The following is a 23,017-nucleotide window of genomic DNA, read 5'->3' on the forward strand; positions in this document are numbered from 1 at the left end:
GGGTGCAACAGAACCTTAAAGATGGCTTTTTATCGTTTAAAACGATAATACACAAAAAACCCGTAAAACACTGACCTTAGAAATCAGACTTCAAATATATCAAATCAGACCTATAAATCCATCGGGTCTAGTCTGTATCGCAAATCACTATCGCTGATATCAATGACCCTGTATATTACGGAATCGTCGATTGCCTATTTCCAATATACCGATTAGATCTGGATCGTTGATCTGTTCCTTGAACAGACAATCCAGATTCCACTGCATGTCATTACCGCATCGCTCCTTGGTATCGGGGATCGCTGATTTAATCCTGGCTGTTGATCTGTTTCCTGATCTGACGACTTTGATTGCACGTCGTTTATCAGCAGATAGCAATCGCAATGACCCAGAGGTCCTAGTCTTGTGCCTTGTGTTTTGTTGACCCAATCCACCAACGCCGATATCGGCGATTGCTATATCGTTGGTTCTAAAGTCCCTGATATCGCACATAGCATCCCCCAACTTCGATTAACCAGAGATCGTTGATCGGTGGTTCCTGTTCGCCTGCCTTAAGTCTGCCCTTTGGACCGTCCAATTGTGATTTTCCCTTTTAAGGCTTAAAACCCATTTTTTTTGAAGAAATGCCTCCTTTTTCAAAGGGACAAGGCAATCTTCTTTCTTACCTAACTTCATCATCTAGACTTGGATTGGAGTGCCACTCGCAGCATTGGAATCAGGGTGATGAGCACTTCGATCTAATGTTAATATACTTGCCTTTCTGCCACTTTTAATTATGAGCTTTTCCATGCCACTATATTTGAATATCCACCTAGATCATTGTCGACCAGACCACACCCCAACAGCCGGACCTCCTCTGAGCTGCATTGCACACTCTCAGCCCTTAGTTATTATGCATTGTCACCTAGAATTGCACAGAGCTTGAGGTTGTCTCCCAGGCAGTTTGCACTACGCAATCCTAGAATCGACCCTATTGACTGTAACTCAGAATAGTGCAAAATTTGCTCATCAAGTCATCTCATCTGTGCTACACACAAGTAAATTCATCAAGCCTCCAATTGGTCACCCGGAGAGTTTGACTGGGCAGTGAGCCTGGGTCTCACTTCTCCAAAAAAAATCACAGAGGCTGCCAAGCATGTTAGCATCCGCTGACTAAATAAATTTCATATACATGAAGGATAGACACCCGTTGCACGTCACTGCACTTTCCTCGAAATTTGTGCAATTTTGTTAGCCAGTCACCCCGTCAGTCGACTTGCTTCTCCTCCTGACAACTACTAAATTTTCATGGGTTGTCTCCCAGCTACCCAGCATCCCGCTCAGTCAAAAAACTACGTAGCTATGTCAGCAGGCCAGCCTCCCAGCTCTACTTAGTTTTGGAAAGTAGCCTCTTGCAACCCGTTACCAGCGTCCTCGAAGAATCTATGAAGTTTTCATTGCTAGTGCCCCCTTTATGCCTGCACTGTAGCCATGAAAAAATTGCGTAGATCCTCCCTCTAGTAGAGCCAGATCCTACAGATAGTCAATACTGATCCTAATTTCCTATCTCAACCTCCTAGTGATGTCAGCGCAATTTTCATTGACAGTGCCTGGAGCCCGCATCCCAACCTGAAATGTGCTCCGTGGAGTTTCAGAGCCTTCTCCTCTCTCCTGATCACCTGCATCGAAAAACGAAAGATAATGCATCGTGGTAGACTAGGATATTTATGGATTTGATGTCATCTCATCATGAGTGGTTGAAGATACAGGTACATGGATGAGACATGGTGTGGCAACGAATGAGATGAGCATGGAGTGCATACTAGGAGAATTGTTTGCGAATAGATGAAAACATGAAGCATACGAAGTAGCAAGCGAAGGAGACACATGCACATGCATGAACTATCAAGCGAACACCAAGGTCATCAAAGACTTCACACACCTTGCCATGCAAAGGTGAAGCTATGAAACACCGAGAGCACACTCATCGCTCAGCAGCACTGTAACTCGCTATGGACATCACTAGCAGCATGAACATACCAGCTCTGTCGTGTTGAGTCATGTCATGATTCATCTCGGCCACATCACTGTTGTGGGCCATACTATTGTAATCAATGTAATGTAACGTGGAAGTCTAAGAGACCCATATGTAAAGTTGAAGAGACATGTAAAGTTGAAGAGTCATGTAAGTCAAACAGTCATGAGGGAAGTTGAACAGTCAAAAGGGTCAGTTTCACCCTTGGCTATATATACCCCTCATTTGTACATGTAAAGGAATTTTCAACTTGGCTGCTCCCACATAGCCTTGAGAGTCTATAATCTTTTCCTTGATGAGCGAGCAGTGGCTCCAATTTCCTACTATCGGGGTTAGTGATGTAAGTATGTATGGATGTGTCTTGGAACTATCACTTAATTTAGAAGCTTGTTAGCAGGCCATCACATTTTCACACATGTATTGTATTCATTTGTAAGACTCTTCTTTGGACGCTTGTAATGCATGTTGCTTTAACCTGTATTAAGACAGTTGAACTATTTCGGTTGTTTTAGTACATATGCTATTGGAAATGTGTTGTATTAGTTATTAATGTTTTCTCGCCCATGTGGGCTATCCCACTAAACACTCAATAGATTCATTCTTGTAAACCTGGTTATAACACCCGTCACACTCGTGTGGGCTATTCCACTGGGTGTTGTATGTGCTATCTATTCACCTTGTGATTGTGATTGTCACATCTGTGTGGAATACTCCGCCGAAAGTTGTGCATGTACTGATATGTTGTGTGTCTCTAGCGGAGTTGGGACTATTCCATTTCAACATGAGACTTACTTCCACCCTCTCCCTCTGCAGTGAAAGAACTTTGACACAAGCGATACTAAACAATCACCAGGCACGTGAACCTCATTGTTCGAAGACAAAGAAAACCACTCTCATGTGCTAACAAGCAAGATATAAGGCATATCTTTAAGATAATGGAAACCAGGCCATCGTACCAGATGGGACTCCTACACCAAATGGTGTGAGGTCTAGTTGGGAATTCATATCGAGGAGGTCCCCTAAATTTTGGGGGGTCCAACACTGTCAATAGAAACTCATGATATTTTGAGAAGGAAATTGCAGAACTGTTATCACAGTAACTTAGAGTTGGCTCCTTATGAAAATGTATCCATCCAAGAGGGTAAGGTTTCAGATGTGGTTTTGCTTCTAAGCCAAGCTTCTTTACCAAGGTTTCTATGATTAAGTTTGCTTGGGATCCAGCATCAAACAAAGTATCTACTTTTGTATGATTTATGACAACTCTGATATGAAACAGTTCAATTCTCTTTCAATCATTGGGAAGGGAATCATTCACAGAACTAGTGCCTTCATGTGATTTAGAATTAACATGAGGTGTAAGAGTACCTTTTGTTCCCACAGCTGTGATTAATGCTTCATCTTCGGAATCTGATCCAAGGTCTTGTTGCTCAGTTGCCACTATCTTCTGCTTCCCTTTTCCTCCATACTTCTTTGGACGATTTTCTAGGTGTTGTTTCCAACAGTGACTGTCATTGTGGCCTTCCTTTTTACAGTGACTGTAATATAGCCTTTGTTCTTCTTTGGATACTACCGTCTTCTTCTCCTTTCCTTTCCATTTCTCTTTGGATTTTCCATTTGGAGGTTTGAACGGTGGTTTTCTGGAATGATCATCTCTTTCACTTTTGCCCCTGTTCTCAATATGAATTGCCTTCACACTGGCTGTGTCAATAGTGGTTGGTTCAAACAACAATAATGAATGCCCAATGTAGCTATGCATTGAGACAATATACTTAGTTACTACTTCAGGTGTATCAAGTGCAATACCCGGATTAAGTGCTTGCTTTCTAAACTCCTCTGTAAAACTCTGAACATCCTGACCTTTGCCTCGCCTTAAATACTGCCAACTCATTAAGTCTTTTTTCTTATATGCCAAGGGATAAACTGTTCCTTTAACGCAAAAATAAAATGATGCCATGAGGAAAAGAGGTTACCCACATTTTTACTGCTTTGCGATTTGCTCTCCCACCAAACGAGAGCAGTGTTGATTAGCCGTAGGAAGGCTAGATGAATCTTTGCCTCATCCCCCATGATCTGCTAAATCCTGCAGTAAACCTCAATCTATCTAATCCAGTTACTAAGCTTCTCTTTGTTACTTTCACCATTAAACATGGGGAGATCAAATTTAACATCTAGTTTAAAGAAGGGTTTCTTAGATGCATCCATGGGATTTCTATGATTATGGTGGTGAGAGGAAGAAGAACTTTCACCCACAGAAGGAGAAGGAGGGGGGTATTCTCCACCATTTCCATGCGTTGAACCTTGTTCTTCTGCATTTCTTCCTTTTGCTCTCTCCCAACTGACCAACATTCTCTGCCATTGAATAGAAGGTCCTTTTGAAATTGCACTCCTCTTCAAGAAAAGCCTCGTCCTCCATGTTTCTCTTTCAATGTGCACGCCCCGCTTTGAGATCGAAAGGCTCTAGTTCCCCTTCACCTCTTCAGAGCCTATTTCTTGTCAGCATACAAACATACAATTCACGTCTAAAAATCCCTACTCTGATACCACTTGATCTAGGGATCTTTTGCTTATAGATGTATGAAAAGAATCACATGTGAAAATTGTAGTTTAACATAGAAATTTAATGCACACACAAGAAAGAAGAAGAAACACATAAAGGCACAAAAAGAAGACAACAAGACTTGATAACGGAGTTCGTCCAACTTGGACTACATCTCCGGGCCTTGCTCGATCAATGGGGAGGCCTTCATTCATTAAATGGCATGAAAATAAGAGAATACAATCATCATTTGCATAAAAGGAGTATTAAAACTCCATTCTGAAAAATGGCTGAGAAGAGGAGAACTGAGATGAAGAAATGGATAGCACCACTGTGTTCATGGTGTCGAGAAGGGTAGAAACCATATAAAATTTGCCCAATTCAGACAAAATGATCAATCGCCCCTCCTGCAAGTTGTTGCCTCAAACTGTGTGCCAAAAATCCTCTCCCCCCTACTTTTTCCAATCATCGGACTTTTATAATGTCTCTTTTGTGACAAAGGCTGCTTTAATCTAGGTCGTTTTGTTTATAATAGAGGTTGTTTAGATAGAAGGGTTGGCAGGTGCAACAGAACCCCAAAGATGGCTTTTTATCGTTTAAAACGATAATACACAAAAAACTCGTAAAACACTGACCTTAGAAACCAGACTTCAAATATATCAAATCATACTTATAAATCCATCGGGTCTGGTCCCTATCGCAAATCACTATCACTGATATCAATGGCCCTGTATATTATGGAATCGTCGATTGCTTATCGCTGATATACCGATTAGATCTAGACCGTTGATCTGTTCCTTGAACAGACAATCCATATTGCATTGCATGTCGCTACCGCATCGCTCCTTGGTATCGGGGATCGCCTATTTAATCCTGGTTGTTGATCTGTTTCCCGATCCGACGACTGAGATTGCACGTCGTTGATCGGCAGATAGCAATCGTAATGACCCAAAGGTCCTAGTCTTGTGCCTTGTGTCTTGCTGACCCGATCCACCAACGCCGATATCGGCGATTGCTATATCGTTGGTTCTAAAGTCCCTGATATCGCACATAGCATGCCCCCAACTTTGATTAACCAGAGATCGCTGATCGGTGGTTCCTGTTCGCCTGCCTTAAGTCTGCCCTTTGGACCGTCCAATTGTGATTTTCCCTTTTAAGGCTTAAAACCCATTTTTTTTTAAGAAATGCCTCCTTTTTCAAAGGAACAAGGCAATCTTCTTTCTTACCTAACTTCATCATCTAGACTCGGATTGGAGTGCCATTCGCACCATTGGAATCAGGGTGATGAGCACTTCGATCTGATGTCAAGATACTTGCCGTTCTGCCACTTTTAATTATGAGCTTTTCCATGCCACTATATTTGAATATCCACCTAGATCATTGTCGACCAGACCACACCCCAACAGTCAAACCTCCTCTGAGCTGCATTGCACAGTCTCAGCCCTCAGTGATTATGTATTGTCACTTAGAATTGCACAGAGCTTGAGGTTGTCTCCCAGGCATTCTGCACTACCCAATCCTAGAATCGACCCTATTGACTGTAACCTAGAATAGTGCAAAATTTGCTCATCAAGTCATCTCATCTGTGCTACACACAAGTAAATTCATCAAGCCTCCAATTGGTCACCCGAAGAGTTTGACTGGGCAGTGAGCCTGAGCCTCACTTCTCCAAAAAAATTCACAGAGGCTACCAAGCATGTTAGCTTCCGCTGACTAAAGAAATTGCATATACATGAAGGACAGACACCTGCTGCACGTCACTGCACTTTCCTCGAAATTTGTGCAGTTTTGTTAGCCAGCCACCTCGTGAGTTGACTTGCTTCTCCTCCTGACAACTACGAAATTTTCATGGGTTGTGTCCCAACTACCCAGTATCCCGCTTAGTCCAAAAACTATGTATCTATGTCCAGCAGGCCAGCCTCCCAGCTCTACGTAGTTTTGGCAAGTAGCCTCTTGCAGCCCGTTACCAGTGTCCCCGAAGAATCTGTGAAGTTTTCATTGCTAGTGTCCCCTTTCTGCCTGCATTGTATCCATGAAAAAATTGCGTAGATCCTCCCTCCAGTAGAGACAGATCCCACAAATAGTTAATACTGATCCTAATTTCCTATCTCAACCTCCTAGTGATTCCGGTGCAATTTTCATTGACAGTGCCTAGAGCCCGCATCCCGACCTGAAATGTGCTCCCTGGAGTTTCAGAGCCTTGTCCTCTCTCCTGATCACCTGCATAAAAAAACGAAAGATAATGCATCGTGGTAGACTAGGATATTTCTGGATTTGATGTCATCTTATCATGAGTTGTTGAAGGTACAGGTACATGGATGAGACATGGTGTGGCGACGAATGAGATGAGCATGGAGTGCATACTAGGAGAATTGTTTGCGAATAGATGAACACATGAAGCATACGAAGTAGCAGGCGAAGGAGACACATGCACATGCATGAACTATCAAGCGATACGCCAAGAGCACACTCATTGCTCAGCAGCACACTAACTCGCTATGGACATCACTAGTAGCATGAACATACCAGCTCTGTCGTGTTGAGTCATGTCATGATTCATCTCGGCCACATCACTGTTGTGGGCCATACTATTGTAATCAATGTAATGTAACGTGGAAGTCTAAGAGACCCATATGTAAAGTTGAAGAGCCATGTAAAGTTGAAGAGTCATGTAAGTCAAACAGTCATGAGGGAAGTTGAACAGTCAAAAGGGTCAGTTTCACCCTTGGCTATATATACCCCTCATTTGTACATGTAAAGGAATTTTCAACTTGGCTGCTCCCACATAGCCTTGAGAGTCTATAATTTTTTCCTTGATGAGCAAGCAGTGGCTCCAACGCCCTACTATCAGGGTTAGTGATGTAAGGATGTACGGATGTGTCTTGGAACTATCACTTAATTTAGAAGCCTGTTAACAGGCCATCACATTTTCACACATGTATTCTATTCATTTGTAAGACTATTCTTTGGACGCTTGTAATGCATGTTGCTTTAACCTGTATTAAGATAGTTGAACTATTTCGGTTGTTTTAGTACATATGCTATTGGAAATGTCTTGTATTAGTTATTAATGTTTTCTTGCCCGTGTGGGCTATCCCACCAGACACTCAACAAATTCATTCTTGTAAACCTGGCTATAACACCTTTCACACTCGTGTGGGCTATTCCGTTGGGTGTTGTATGTGCTATCTATTCACCTTGTGATTGTGATTGTCACATCTGTGTGGACTACTCTGCCGAAAGTTGTGCATGTCCTGATATGTTGTGTGTCTCTAGTGGAGTTGGGACTATTCCATTTCAACATGAGACTTACTTCCACCCTCTCCCTTTGTAGTGAAAGAACTTTGACACAAGCGATACTAAGCACTCACCAGGCACGCGAACCTCATTGTTCAAAGACAAAGAAAACCACCCTCATGTGCTAACAAGCAAGATATAAGGCATATCTTTAAGATAATGGAAACCAGGCCATCGTACCAGATGGGACTCCTACACCAAACGGTGTGAGGTCTAGTTGGGAATTCATATCTGGGAGGTCCCCTAAATTTTGGTGGGTCCAATACTGTCAATAGAAACTCATGATATTTTGAGAAGGAAATTGCAGAACTATTATCACAGTAACTTAGAGTTGGCTCCTTTTAAACATTTGAAATATTTACTAATAGTCTTCTGAGCCACACTGCTTAGAAAGTTGCTGAAGTGGAAACTACATACTTTGCCTTTGCTGGAGATATTGAAACGATTGGTTATTTCTTGGATTCCCATGAAATCATATTGGTTCCCAGATGAAAAAGCATACATGAATTTCTTTTGTGATCATGTAAACTACCTGCATAATCATTGTTTGTATAACCTGAAAGTGAGTTATCTTCAAAATGTGTGTAGAGAAAACCATAGTATAGGGTCCCTTCAATATATCTTAAGATCCTTTTTTCCACCTTCTGATGAGAAATATTGGGTGACTGCATAAACATGGAGTAAAAACTAGCTACAAACATGATATTAGGTCTAGTTTTTGTGAGATATACAAACTACCAACTAGAATTTTATACAATGTGGAATTAACTAATGGTGCTACATATTGTATGATCATCTTAGTGTCTTGAGAAATTTGTGAATCCTCTGGTTTTCAATTATTAATTTTGAACTTTTGGAGGATTTCAGTGGCATATTTTTGTTGACCAATAAAAATTCCATGAGGATATTATTGAATTTCAATGCCTAAGAAGTATTTCAAGACCCCTAGATCAGTTATATCAAACTCTATTTGCATTGTTGCCTTGATGTCTTCTAACATCATATTGCATGTATAACTAAGATGATCAACGTAAAGGCACACAATGACAATTTTACCTTCATGAGTTTTGTTATACAATGTTGGCTCATGGATGCTTCTGCAAAAACCACTTTTGATGAGAGAGGTGTTGATGTGACTGTACCAAGCTCTTGGAGATTGTTTCAAGCCATACAAATATTTCTTCAACCTGTGCACCTTATGCTCCTATCCTATAACTTCAAAACTAGGAGGATGCTCCACATACAGTTCTCCTTGCAATATACCATTTAATAAAGCATATTTTACATCAAGTTGATAGACTTTCCATTTGTGTTGAGATGTTCTGGATAAAATAGTTCTCATAGTGTCTAACCTTGCTAGTGGAGCAAAGGTTTCACCATAGTTGACACCAAACTATTGTGAGGATCCTTTGGCAACCAACCTTGCCTTATGTTTCTCAATATCTCCTTTTTCATTTAGTTTGGTCTTATATACCCATTTTACACCAATTTTGGTTTTGTCTCTTGGGATATCAACTAATTCCCAAGTTTAGTTGTTGCCAATGGCAACAATTTCTTGGTTCATTGCATCAACCCAATTTTTTTTTTAATTTATTCTTCAAAATGGGTTGGGCAAGATGAAAGAAATCCGAACATATTCTATTGATCACACTCATGCTCCTGCTCATAATTTCTTTGATTCTTCTTGTTTTCCGATTGTCTTCTGAAGATGTTGAATCACTAGTGAATTCACTGTTAGAAGAGGTACCATTTCATTGTGGTATGAATCTTCTTGAACTTGCAATCTTTGTAGTTGTGGTGGATAAACACGTTGATTTAAAACTTCATCAATATGATCATCCCAAGATTTATTATAAATAAATTTGACTTCTCTTCTTAAAACGAACTTTTTGTAACTGGATTAAAAAGTCTATAGGACTTTAATTGCTCACTTTATCCTATAAAAATAAATATTTCACTCCTCATCAAGCTTCTTTCTTAGATGCTCAATAACATGTGCAAATGATATAGATCCAAAAATTCTAAAGTGAGATACATTCACCTTCTTACCATCCCATACTTCTTGAAGTAATTCATCTTAGAGACTGGTTGTTGGAGATATGTTGAGAATATATACTACTGTCGAAACTGCTTCAGCCCAATAGTCATTAGAAAACTTCTTTTCACACAACATACATTTGTCCATATTCATGATTGTCTGATTTTTCCTTTTTGCTACTCCATTCTTTTGTGGAGTATATCTTGTTGTGTTCTGCATGATGATTCCTTGTTGCTGACAAAAAAATTTGAAGTCATTGGAGTTGTATTCTCCTCCTTAGTTAGATATGGGTACTTTCAAAGGCTTTCCACTCTGCTTTTCTACTTATGCTTTGAACTCTTTCAATCTTGAGAAAGTGTCTGATTTATATTTGAAAAAATAAACCCATATCTTCTTGCTATAATCATTAATGAATGTTAGAAACTAAAGACTACCACCAATGGACTGTGTCTGCCTTGGGCCACATATATCTGTATAGACTAGCTCTAAAGGTTCTTTTTCTCTAGAGGAAGATTTGGGAAAGCTATCTCTTTTATGCTTGGATAGAATACAAATTTCACAGTTACAATATTTTTCATTCATAGCACGGAGACCGATGACCATTGAATGTTTCTGAAGCAAACATAGACTCTTGAATAGAATATGCCCATACCTAGAATGCCATAGCTAAGAGTCCTCTATTCTTGACACATTGTGGGCAAAATATTGTGAGAGATTTTGACTTCTAAGAGTCAAGGGAAACATCGTATTCTTGATTTTTTCAACCTTTTCTATCAATGTTCTATTGGGAGGTTTGTTGTAGATATAACATAAGTTCCCGTGGAATATTGCATCATAACCATGTTCCATCAATTGACCTACATTAATGAAGTTATGCTTCAGATGTGGAACATAATAAACATTAGGTATGTATTTATGTTGATTTTTTTTGGTAAGAATAGGGACAATACCTTTCCCTTCATCTTTAATATAGAACAAGCCAAGAGCAATTTTAGATGTTATGGAAGCATCAATGTAAGAAAGTAGATTTTTATTACCTATCATATGATTATTGCAGTCGTTGTCTAACAACCAAAGGTCCTCGTTTTGAATGTCTTTAGAAAGATGGAAAGAAAGAAACGTTATTTCAGAGGATTCTCCTTCATTGTTCGAGAGATGGACACTGTCTCTTTGTTGATTTGATCGTTTCTTTCTCCATTCATGTCCATAATGCCCAAACTTTTTGTAGCAATAACATTGGACATTCTATTTACTCCATGTTTTGCTTCTCTATGTTTGGTTTTGTGAAGGTCTCAACTACTCTACTACATGATGATTTTCTTATCTGCCTTTGCCTCAGCCTCTGCCTCACTTTTTGTTGCCTCTATATCCTCTGCCTCTGCCTATGCCAAGAGAGATTTGTACTTTGAAAGCTTGTTCCATGGAATATTCTACAAAGTTAAGTCTTGTTTCATGTGCTAGAAGTGATCCAGTTATTTGTTCTACATAGAAAATTATAAAATCTTTGGATTCCAGAATGGTTGTTACAACCATGTCATATTTCTTGGGTAGGCTTTGAAGGACTATTTCAACAATCTTTTGATATGTAATGGTTTCACCAATGAGTTTGATCTGATTGACTATGCCCATGACTCTAGTCATGAACTGGTCCACATTCTCTCTGTTTGTCATATTCAAGGTTTCAAACTAAGCTCTCAATGTCTGCAATTTAACAGTTTTCATTGTATCATTTTTTTTTGTTGACTAGGGGAATCGACAACGGCGGTGGCATCGTACTCGCGTTACACAGGGTTGAATCTGACTGGCTGCCACTATAACCTCTAGGAGGAACCACCTAGCCCACAAGAATGACCCTCGGTTAAGACGAGACTCAAACTCGTGACTTGCACAGCGGCACAGATGACTTAGCAGATAGTCTGCTGGCTACGAGACCAAACCTCTGCGGGCATCTTCATTGTATCATTACCTTGATACACAAATTTTAATATTTCCCAAGATTCTTTTGTTGTGGATGTGCCAATTATCTTGTTGAATATATATTCATCGACTGAGTTATGTATCCAACATTTGGTTATGTTTTCTTTCTTTCGCACTTCAATAGCTTCATTTCTCTGATTATTGGTCATGGTTGCCAATTCTTACTGTGCGGACTCTACATATTTGGTCTGAAGTATAACCTGACATTCTTGTTCTTATAGAAAGGTCTTCATCCGTAAAGACTAGAATTCATAGCTTTTTCCAAAAAAAAGTGAGTGTTTGTGGCAAAGAGCTAAAAAAAGCCATTTTTCCTAAATGTGAACAAGCGCCTTTTTAGTCTAATTTTTTTAATAAGACTTCTTGAATAAAATACTTTGATTAAAAAAAAAAAAAATTTTGAAATGTTCTTCAAATAAACAAGCACCTTTTCAAATGGCTCCCTTTTTTTAACTCATTTTTTTTCAAAAATAGAGAAATCCTTTTTTTAAATCTCCCTTCACACTTATTTTTTTTAAAGTAAGGTGATGAAATAAATATATTATTTTTAACTAAACTCCTTTTAAAAAGAGTTTTCACTCTAACGTGAACCCTTTAACTCATTAAAAATACCATGACAACCTTTAAGTTTAAAAAAAAATACCATGAACCTGTGAAAATGCATGGAGCCTTTGTTTGACCTTTGTTCAAACGACTTCGTGGAGCCCTTGATAAATGACTTACGATACCTTTATAAAATCTCTTCGCTCCCTTTTTGTGTGAAGTTCAAGTAATTAACACACTCTCTATGTTAAGCTCCTCGGCCTCTCATCCTCTGCTGCTATTTCTCTCTGAGCACAAAACTTTTTTTTGAAATGGTGTTCTTTCTAGATTCTTATGCGACTTGGGGATTTGATACTATGACAATAAATAAGAGGCGGAAACACACAGAGAAGGAATTCAAAAGCTAGAATCTAGCCAACAATTATTTTCATGAGTCAAAATAGTTAAACATATTACATAGAAAGCATAACAAAAATGATTGGAATGAAATTCAAGTAAACTAAACTAAATTTGAATTGACTATGACACCTAACACACAATGGAATTAAATATGATGAAACCTAGCCGATAATAAAATTAACATCTCAACATTTGCAATGGGAAAATCACCCATGACCAAAATTTTCCAATCAAACCCAGTCTCTCCCGACATTCATTTCAGCACAATGCTTGGATCAGCCAACATAGGGTGGAAGTACTTTGCATTGGTTCAAGCATCCACATGAGGATATGGTGCCCAGGAGGAGTTTTGGCATGACGCTCCTTGTTGGTTGGCTCGCCAGAAAATTTCATAGCCAATGAATTTGTGTGGAGGTTGAAAATTTTCATGAACGATCACAAACATTATGCTTGGATCAGCCAAAATAGGGTGGAAGTACTTTGCATTGGTTCAAGCATCCACATGAGGATATGGTGCCCCGGAGGAGTTTTGGCATGACGCTCCTTGTTGGTTGGCTCGCCAAAAAAAATTCATAGCCAATGAATTTGTGTGGAGGTTGAAAATTTTCATGAACGTTCCTTTTAGTTCGTCAAATAAATGAGACTTCAATCCTATAGATCGTTCTTTTCTCGCAATTTTATTTGGCAGCATAGAGAATTTACATGGCTTGAGAGGAAAAGCCATCCTTCTGATACAACGTCGCGCTTCTGGCTATATAAGCAAGGTATGCACAACCTTCATTCATAAATAGTAGAAGAGTTTGTTTTCATTATATAAGTAGCAATTGGGCAATCAACCTGATCTAGGACGCTTATATATATATATAAAAGTAATTTATATATACAACTATCATTTTTGCACATATCTTAAATTACCTTATGATCCAAAGAATCCTTTCCCAACTAAAGTGTATTATAATCAAACATATAAAGTTTGAGTCGCATATGCAGGTCAATCAAACACACAATCGAACGCCCAAGTCACCCACTCCTTAAAATAATGCGACCAATGGTTGACGAAATATAAGTTTGTTTTAATTAATATTATAGGTTTCTCACGACTTCCTCTCATATATGGATATTTCCATCTAGAGATTTGTTTCTTTTGTTTCCATTCTAGCTATAAAATTGGGCTACTTCCTGGTTTCCCTTGTCTTTTTCCATATATTCTTTCAACCTTGTTCTTCTCGCCCAGTCCATCCCTTCCATCCCCTTATCACGGTTTTGTGTTCTCACTTTGGAGACTTTCTATGGGGTCGAAGCGGTTCTGTTCAACTTCTAGCGACCTTCTCTTTGTATCCACACCCCACTCACCCTTGTCTCCTCCTTTCTATGTTGGAGTCTAACATCCGCTCTCCCTGTCCCTCCTTTCCAAACTATAGCCTCTATCTCATGTCCAGGCCCACCTTTCCTTAAGTCAACATTGAAGGCTTGCATTTGGCAGAAATCTAGTATGCTTCAACAATGTGCTAGGTTGCGTGAGGGAGTTGCCTATTATAAGGAAATGAACTCTCATGCCCAGCAAGGAGTAGAGTCTTTGGCTTGATGATATAGAGACAACATCCCACCTCAAATTCAGGACGAGATAATTGAAATAGAATTTGGCATCCCTGTAGAGAGGCAATGTGTTTCAAATATTGAGCTGGCCTATGAATTTGCTAAGTGGATACCGTTGTCTTGATTAGTACATGCACACGTTGATTGATATTTATTGGCACATGAAAGTGTTTTTGGACAGAGTTATACTTCACAGAAATTAAGCTTCCGAGGAGATCTCAATGATGCTAGACAAGCTCCAGATCATGGGTTTGGATGTTCTTCAACGAATTGAAGACCACCTAGGCCTCCTTCCAAATATTTTCTATTCACCAAGAAGCAAAAAAAACCCAATTTTGTTTGGGAATCATAATTTGAAAATGTCCTTAATAGTTATTTTTATGATAGTTTCTCTAGTTCTTTGGATGTGTTTGTTTCAGACCTAGATTCTTATGTAATATTTTTTATTTAAAAAACAAAAATTTTATGGTTAAGAAGTTATGGTTTTTTCATTGATCAAGTTTCCCTAGTGCACACTTTTTCAATATCTAATGAAGTGCAACTTTTTTACAAATAAAAAAATATATTATTTATTTTTATGATTATTTTTTTTAAATCATGTCAAATTAAAATTTAAAAAGTTTGAAAATTTTGATTTTATTAAAAAATAAATTATTTGGAGTAGTTATATATATATATATAGGAATCAACAATTAAGTGAGGTTCATACTAGTGTGAGATGGGTCGATTTTAATAGTCATTACTATACTTTTGGGGCCTACGATCTATCCTCTTTTTTGTAAACCAAATTACTTCACGAGGATTTAAACCTTAAATCTCTTAGTTTTCATAGTACTCATATCACTCTTAGTTTTCATAGTACTAATATCAGATAAGATAGAGAGAGATATAACTATATATATAACTAGTATTAATATTGATAACTAGTAATTGCATCACATGTTGCAAAGGAAATGCTCTAACTCGTAGGATATGGAAGAATAGTATGTTGATATACAACCAAGTAATTGTACTTCTCAACTTGAAAGTATGTTAAAATCTAGAGATTGTCATTATTGTGTTGATATGTCCCATGATGATCAAGAGTATAGTGAAATAATTTTTATTCACAATTTTTTACACACTAAAATTCAAAGTGGAGAAAAAGACATACATATTGTGTTGGAATGAGAGAACATTCCTCACCTTGACTCTCCACTCCGAATGATACAGAAAACAACCTATAGAAATTTTTTCCTTTTTACAATTTAACACCATCAAAAACTCACCTAAAACTTAGAAACATAACCAATATAATCCAGATTTAAAAAATTTCCAACCTATTTTAAAATCATTCCAAAATATCCATTATATTCGGAACAAAACCTTCGCCTCTTTACACTACGCGTTTTGAATCTTCCTGTATTTGGATTGAAAGTATCAGAAAGAATGTTCTCGGAAATTGGTGTCTGCCGTGAAACAAGGACACGTCGCACAGTCGCAGTCATTTTTTTGTTAGACTTTGACCGACCCGTAGGATATTCAACGCAATTCGACATTTATCAATACGAGGGAGCTTCCAACACGCGGACTGTAACAATAAGGAGGTTTCCTATTTCCATCCTTCCATCCCATTCAATCAAGTTGCGGCCCACTCACAACGAATCAGTCCTCCCTTGATTTCAATGAGTACTCGGAATCTTTCGCCAATTTCACTCTGCAAATACAGGCGTTTTCTTCTTCTATTCTGAATTCGGAATCTTTCGCCAATTTCACCCTGCAAATACAGGCGTTTTCTTCTTCTATTCTGAATTCGAAATCTTTCTCCAATTTCACTCTGCAAATACAGGCGGTTTCTTCTTCCATTCTGAATTCATTAACGTGAGATGGAGAGTCGCAACATGGAAATAACGCTAATCTCGGCCCGCGATCTGAAGAAAACGAGCATCTTCTCCAAAACAAATGCCTTCGCAGTCGCATGGATCTCCAACAATCATAAAAACAGGCAATGGACGGCCGTGGACACGGAAAACGGCACCAACCCTACCTGGAATCAAGTTATGAACTTTACCCTCAACGAGCCCGACCTGCAGCAAGAGGGCCGACTACTTCTGCAGATCGTAATCTACAGAACCGCCACCTTCGGTGACAAAGAGATCGGCCGCGTCAGTATTCCATTGAAGCAATTCCTCAAGCCCTCCGGGGACAAAAAGGGCGCAAGGGCGACGTTCGTCAGCTACCAGGTCCGAAAACCCTCCGGAAAACCCAAAGGGGTTCTGGACCTCTCCGTGAAATTCCCCGAAAATGCCGAGGTCAAGCTGCCACAGGCCGAGGACAAACTGCCGCAGGCAGAGGCAGCAGCAGGGTCATATGGGATGGCCAAGCCGGAGATCGTGACCGCGTATCCAGTATACCCACCGGCTGGCTGCTTTTCGCAGCCGCCGCCATATCCGGCGGCAAATATCCAGTACCCTCCTCCCCAGCCGATTTATCCGCCGCCATATCCGCCGGCAAATAACCAGTGCCCTCCACCACAGCCGATGTATCCGCCGCCTCCACCATACTACCAGAGTTACCATCCGCCTTACTACCAGGTTTACCCTCCCTACCAAGGCTACTCACTCCGCCCGGGTTATTAGCCCATTGTTCCTGCAGTGTAGCTGCCGCCCTGGAAGCTTAATAAACTGGAGATGGGTTTGGGGGCAAGCTTAATTGGCATGTATGTTAGCGGTCCGTTACTCGGAGATATTATAGGTGCAGTGATCATTTTTCCGGCGTATTTGGTGCAAGTCTTGTTTTTGAACAGTAATAAATTTGTATAGTTTTCCGTAAATGTTATTTTTAATGAGTTTATTGTGTAAATTTCGATGACTTTTGATCCCTCCCATGTGCAACGGAGGTGGCCTTCCTAGGCCATCGACTTTCTTGATCATCGGTTTACACGCCCTGACATGGAGAAATTATGCTTTTATAATTTGGTTCTATAAAATTATAGTGAATTCTTAAATTTCTATCAAATTTTCTGGTTATGCTGATTGTAGTTTGAATAGGGTTTTTTATAATTTTAATTTTTAAGAAATAAAATATTATGAATGATTTCAATTTAATAATCGCATAATAGTTTTATATACACAATTCAAGGAAGGAAACCCTTTTCCAATTTTCCGGTCTTGGCGTAGAAATTTTCAAATTTATATATAAATATTTTGATTGATTGATAGGGAATTTTATAGATTTAGGTTTTAGTTTGTTTTTAGTTTCAAAGTCAATGGAGGAGTTTTATTTAGTGTGATTTTTTGAATTTTTGACTATAAAATTTTGAGGTGAAAATTTTGATTTGTGTTATTTAAATTGATTTTTTGAGTGTATATATGGATTTAGTGTGGTGAAAAAAGAAAAATCTCTAACGCATTGCAGGGTTACCCATCAAACTTGTGAATTAAAAAAGTTACTAGATTTTAAAGAAATTAAATCGGAAAAAACCCACAATTTTTTTACCAAAAAATCACACTAAAGGCAACTTGAAAATCAATTCTTAAATTTATTAAGAGTTTAATAATGGTATTTAATAAAAAATTAAAATTTATTTGATAGTATAAATGTTAATGAGAAACGGAGTAGGAAGACAGCTGCTATCAGATCACGAGGATTTACAGTGCGGGCGTTAAACTGATAGCGAGTAGTCCCTATTAAATTATCTTATATACAAATAAAATGTTCTAATATCACTGTGATTACTTATAAAATTTGAGTTTTGCTGGTTTAAAAAAAATGGAATAATATCACTGTCATTATCTTATACAAAAATAAAATTTGAGTTTTGCTGGTTTAAAAAAAAATTGAATAATATAATAAAATGTTTTAAGAAGCCCTGTCAAGTTGTCAACCGGCCGATTTTTTTTTAAATTTCATTTTTTCTGAAGTGCTCACTTTCGGAATTTCAAATGTTAGTGTGTCTCTCACAATGCTTGTGAATAGGGTTGAACCTTTAACCTATGAAAATATTCAAACTCGCAAATGAGAAAGGAAAATTCCCAAAAGAACCTCTGCTGAGACACAAATTGATGACTTGCAGACTCTGAAAATGAGAATACGCAGTGAGAAAGCTCGCATATATAAAATCACACGTCACTCCGCCTTCTCAAAATGCCCCCAACAATCAACCACAACACTATTGTGTGCAACAAAATGAGAAGGACCTGGATCTCTCTCAATCTGTGCATGTCAAGACCTCTGCTCTGTTTGAATATTAATTCCAACTGCCATGCAGCGTTGCCGGAAGCTGTCTGTAAAAGGCGATTGCAAAACCATTGAAGAAAACTACGAAGACTTCCCCGCACCGCCATATTAATTCTAACTGCCATGCAGCATTGCCGGAAGCTGCGTGTAAACGGCGACTGCAAAACCATTGAAGAAAACCACGAAAACTTTCCCGCACCGCCTTTTGCCATAACCTGCCTGTAAACGGCGACTGCAAAACCATTGAAGAAAACCACGAAGACTTCCCCGCACCGCCTTTTGCCATAAGTGGTATTTCCTGAAGGGCCTCCGACACAATCGCTCCAGCCACGCGTCCATTGTACGAATACAAAACTGCCCATTCCCCGGGCGGTAAACATCGTTTGGGTTGTGTGGCTGAAGGATGTGAAATGTGTCCGATCAGGTAAAGCACATGGATCTGCTCCAACCTGCCAGATCGTTATTTTTTATTTTACCGCCGGCTTTCATTTAATGCGTTTAATGATTTGTCATAGTCTTAGGTAAAGTTTTTAATGTTTTATGGCATGCAATGTTTTTGGTTAACCCATATGGTGTGTATGCGTTGACCTGTATCGTAATTGCACATTGGAGGAGAACAAACTGGTTCCCGGGAGCGAATAGAAAACAAAGGAAGAAGAGGGCTCGGGGATGCAGGATGCAGAAAAAATAATAAGAAAATCAATGCACAACAGTGTGAATTCTTTAGGAGTATATGCATTGAAATGCATAATTAAATGTATGGTGCTGAAAACTTTGGTTAAATGCGATGTGAAAAACCAGCAAGGCATGTAAGAAATTTTTTTGGGTGAATGTGAAAGTTTTTTTATTTTTTACAGTAGTAAACCCATGTAAGAAAATTGCTTTTACAGCAGTAAATCAATGTAAGAATTTTTATTCTACAACAGTAAATGTAAAAGCCTTTTTTACAACAGTAAATGTGAATGAAGATTTTACACAACAGTGTAAAAATCATTTGTAAACGAGAGACGGAGTATTTAGTTTTTTGTAAAAATTTTGGTGAATCCCTCTGAAAAAGAGGAAGAAATATGTATCACGGTTTTTATTAATGAATATAAAGGTTTTATGGGTGTGAAAAATCTCTGTTCTCAGAAATTTTTTAAGCTTCCTTGTGCAAAAGATCCTGAGGAGAGAAACAGAGTATTGCTCTGTATTCAGTTAATTTGTGTTTGAAATTACCAGAAATTTCCAACATGGTATTGGAGCAGATCTAGGCTCTTTAAAGGTGTTAAAGAAGCTGAAGGAAGGAGTTTTTTTGCTGCAACAACTTCTCCAGCAGAGTGAAGTCTCAGGCAAAAGAATCCAAGGTATTTCTCAGATTAATTTTATGTGTTGCTGTTGAAGAAACAGTCAGTCATTTTAAATACATAGTCAAGTATTTGAAGCATAGTTAAGAATGGCAAGGTCAAAGAAGAAAGTCTCCAATCCTCCTAAGGATGTGTCTCCCTCTACTACTAAAATAGAAAACAATCTATTTGAAAGCATTCTATTTGAGGCTCCAAGGTTCAATGGGAACTTTGATATATGGGAAATAAAAATGAGGACTTTCTTAAAGTCTGAAGGGATTGAAATTTGGGAATCAGTGATTGATGATAGCAGGATGGATAAAGAATCCATGGAGTACAATGCAAAAGCAGCAAAGATAATCTTGGATGAGCTTCCTGATTCTGTAAAGAAGAATCTAGGAAAATATTCATCAGCAAAGGATATATGCGACAGAATTCATGACCTTTATGCAAAGGGAGCACTGACCATGACCATCAGTCAAGAGGGAAATTCTGAACCCGTCATAGAAGCTGAAAATGAAAAGGTTGACCTCATCAAGCTTCAAGTAAAAGAAAGGGATGAAGAGCTCGCCAAGCTTAAGAAGGAGCTTGATCAAAGCAAAAGGAAGCATCATGAAGAAGTCATATCCATGACAAATCAATTGAATAAAGCAAAGAAGCAGGAAGATGCCTTGTCAAGTCAACTTGAACAAAGGCACAAGAGAATGAACAAACTTGTAAAAGAGATTGGACAGTACAAGGTAGAGGTCTCCTCCCTTAAGTCTCAATTACAAGAAGCCGGGAAACAGGCACAAGAAACTGAGAAGAAAATGGAGAGCGGTCAAGCAAAGAATGAAGAAATGAAGTCAAATATTATCTCCCTTAAGATAGTAGCAGCTGAAGCTACACATAGCAAGGAAGAAACTGAGGAACAACTTACAAAGAAAAATAATGAATGTGAAAGATTGGAAGAAGAGATTGTCCTCCTCAAGAAAAAGGTTGAAGGGATGAACAAAATCATGAAGAGCTCTCAAGCCTTAGATGACATGCTCAGCTATCACAGATCTCCATCTGATAAATCAGGACTCGGGTATGTAGGTGAACCCTCAAGCAAGAATGAAAATGCTTTAAGCAAAGGAGATGTAAAGAAGCCAGAAAGAAATTGTGATGCTCCTAGTTCCAGCAAAGGCAAGGAGAAAGACCAAGGCTAAAATAGAAGAAATTCTACTCCAAGTAGAAAACTAGCTCCAAGAAGAAATGTTGATGATGTCAAAGAGGCAAGAGGCAATTGTTTTCATCAAAGGATCACAAGGAAAAAAGGCTTCAGAAGTACATCAAGGAAACCTCCATCTCCCAGGTACCAAAGTTCATTTTTTGGTTATTGTTATTCTTGTTCAAACTTTGGTCATATGGCAAAAGACTGTAGAGCATTTCATAGAGATAAATATTACGGTCTCCAACAATCTCCAAGAAACAATTTTATGGGAAGAAATCATGAAATTTTATTCATGCACAATGTAGAATGTTTCAAGTGTCATAACATTGGGCATATGGCATGTGATTGTAACTTAACATGGGCTCTTACACAAGGTAGACCCATGCAAAAGAAGAAAGTTACACAAGTATGGAGAAGGAAGGGAATACAGTCTGAAAGTCCCTTGAGCTCTCCAGTCGATCTAAGTTTCTTTTGAGAAAACTTTGTTGAAAGAAGACAATGCATACAGTTAAGGGGAGCCTGTAATTCTTTATCATTATTGCTGAACTATATTAACAATCATTCTTTGATGAAGATCTGTTGTCTTGGTGAAGATATGCAAGTAATGTGAAGCAAGTGAAGAACGTAACAGCCTGAGCAGAGTAAATGAAACCAGAAAACTTTTACAGCAGTAAAAGTAAATTTTATTTTTTCACACCGCAGTGAAAAAGAGTTATGTAAATTTTGTTTTGTTGGGAGATTGAAATGCATTGAAATGCAGTGCGAAGGCAGAACATAGAACAGGGGCAGCGTGGAAACTTCTGTGTGTGGAGCACATGGATTAGAATGCATAGCAGCATGGAAATTTTTTTGTGGAGCACATGCATTGAAATGCATAGCAATGGAATGTAGTTTTTAATGTAATGTGAGGGAAGCGTGAGTGAATATACACAACAGTGTAGTCCTTTGAAGAAATGGGAATCCACGCAGCAACGTGAGGTAGTTTCTTTTTGTTGTTGAAAAAAAATGTGAAATGTGCAGCAGGTCGAGTATTTTGTTTTGATAATACATATAAAATGAAGGAGGAGCATGTAATGTAGAAAACGGGAAGCACGCATTAGTGCAATCATGAAATTTTTCACACAACAGTGAAAAGGGTAATGTAAGTCTTGTTTTTGTTATTGGAGAATATGTAGTAAAAATACACAGCACTGTGAATATGAAAATGCAGCAGCATGAAGATTTTTTTGTTGAAAAAAACTGAAGTGTGTGCAGCAGCACAAAAGAGAAAGCATGCAGCAGTGTGCAGAAGTGAAAATGTTTTTTTTTTTGTGGTAATGAAAAGAGGGCAAAACGCAGCAAAGCTTAAATGCCCAGTGTTTGAGAATGTAGTGAAATGAAACACACAGCAGAGTGAGTGTAATATGCAGCGGATGGAAATATTTTTTTTGGAAGTGATGAAATGCACAGCAGTGCAAAGAAGTAAAAGAAAGGGAAACATATGCAGTGCAGTGTAATTTTTTTTTGTTGAGACAGAGAATGAAATGCACAGTAGTGCAGTCAGTTTTTTTATAGCAAGTGTGAAAATTTGTAAGCTGGGACAGAGTAATTGTTCCGGAAGAGACAGAGTATTTTGTTTTTGAAAAATGCACAGCAGTGCAGACACAGCAGTGCTTCAGCAATGTTAATTTTGAAGACAGAGAGAGTATTTTTCAAAAGAGTCAGTGAAGTTTATTTTTGTTTTGGAACTGCACTTGAAGCAGTCTCTTGGTGAATCCCTCTGTTAAAGAGGAAGGTGCTTTTCAGCACAGTCTCCGGTGAATCCCTCTGTTAAGAGGAAGATCTGTTGATTTGTTGTCTTTGGTGAATCTCTCTGTCAAGAGGAAGATGCTTTTCAGCATAG

General features: G+C 38.5%; 1 protein-coding gene across 1 annotated transcript; it reads left to right on the forward strand.

Annotated features, from left to right (window-relative positions):
* The first annotated feature begins 15,991 nt into the window (after positions 1 to 15,991).
* Positions 15,992 to 17,238, forward strand: LOC149199910 (uncharacterized). Its single transcript, XM_089399478.1, has one exon. It carries the CDS (start codon positions 16,263 to 16,265, stop codon positions 17,013 to 17,015), a length of 753 nt encoding a protein of 250 aa, XP_089255604.1. The 5' UTR covers positions 15,992 to 16,262; the 3' UTR covers positions 17,016 to 17,238.
* The last annotated feature ends 5,779 nt before the right edge of the window (positions 17,239 to 23,017 follow it).

The sequence above is a fragment of the Pinus tabuliformis genome, chromosome 2_1 (genome assembly GCF_031772625.1).
Source record: "Pinus tabuliformis cultivar Carrire ecotype Pingquan chromosome 2_1, CPIR1, whole genome shotgun sequence".
Lineage (NCBI taxonomy): Eukaryota > Viridiplantae > Streptophyta > Pinopsida > Pinales > Pinaceae > Pinus > Pinus tabuliformis.

What these genes read in the sequence shown, in the direction of transcription:
- LOC149199910 (XM_089399478.1), top strand. Translation starts at nt 16,263, where the DNA reads ATGGAGAGTCGCAACATGGAAATAACGCTAATCTCGGCCCGCGATCTG.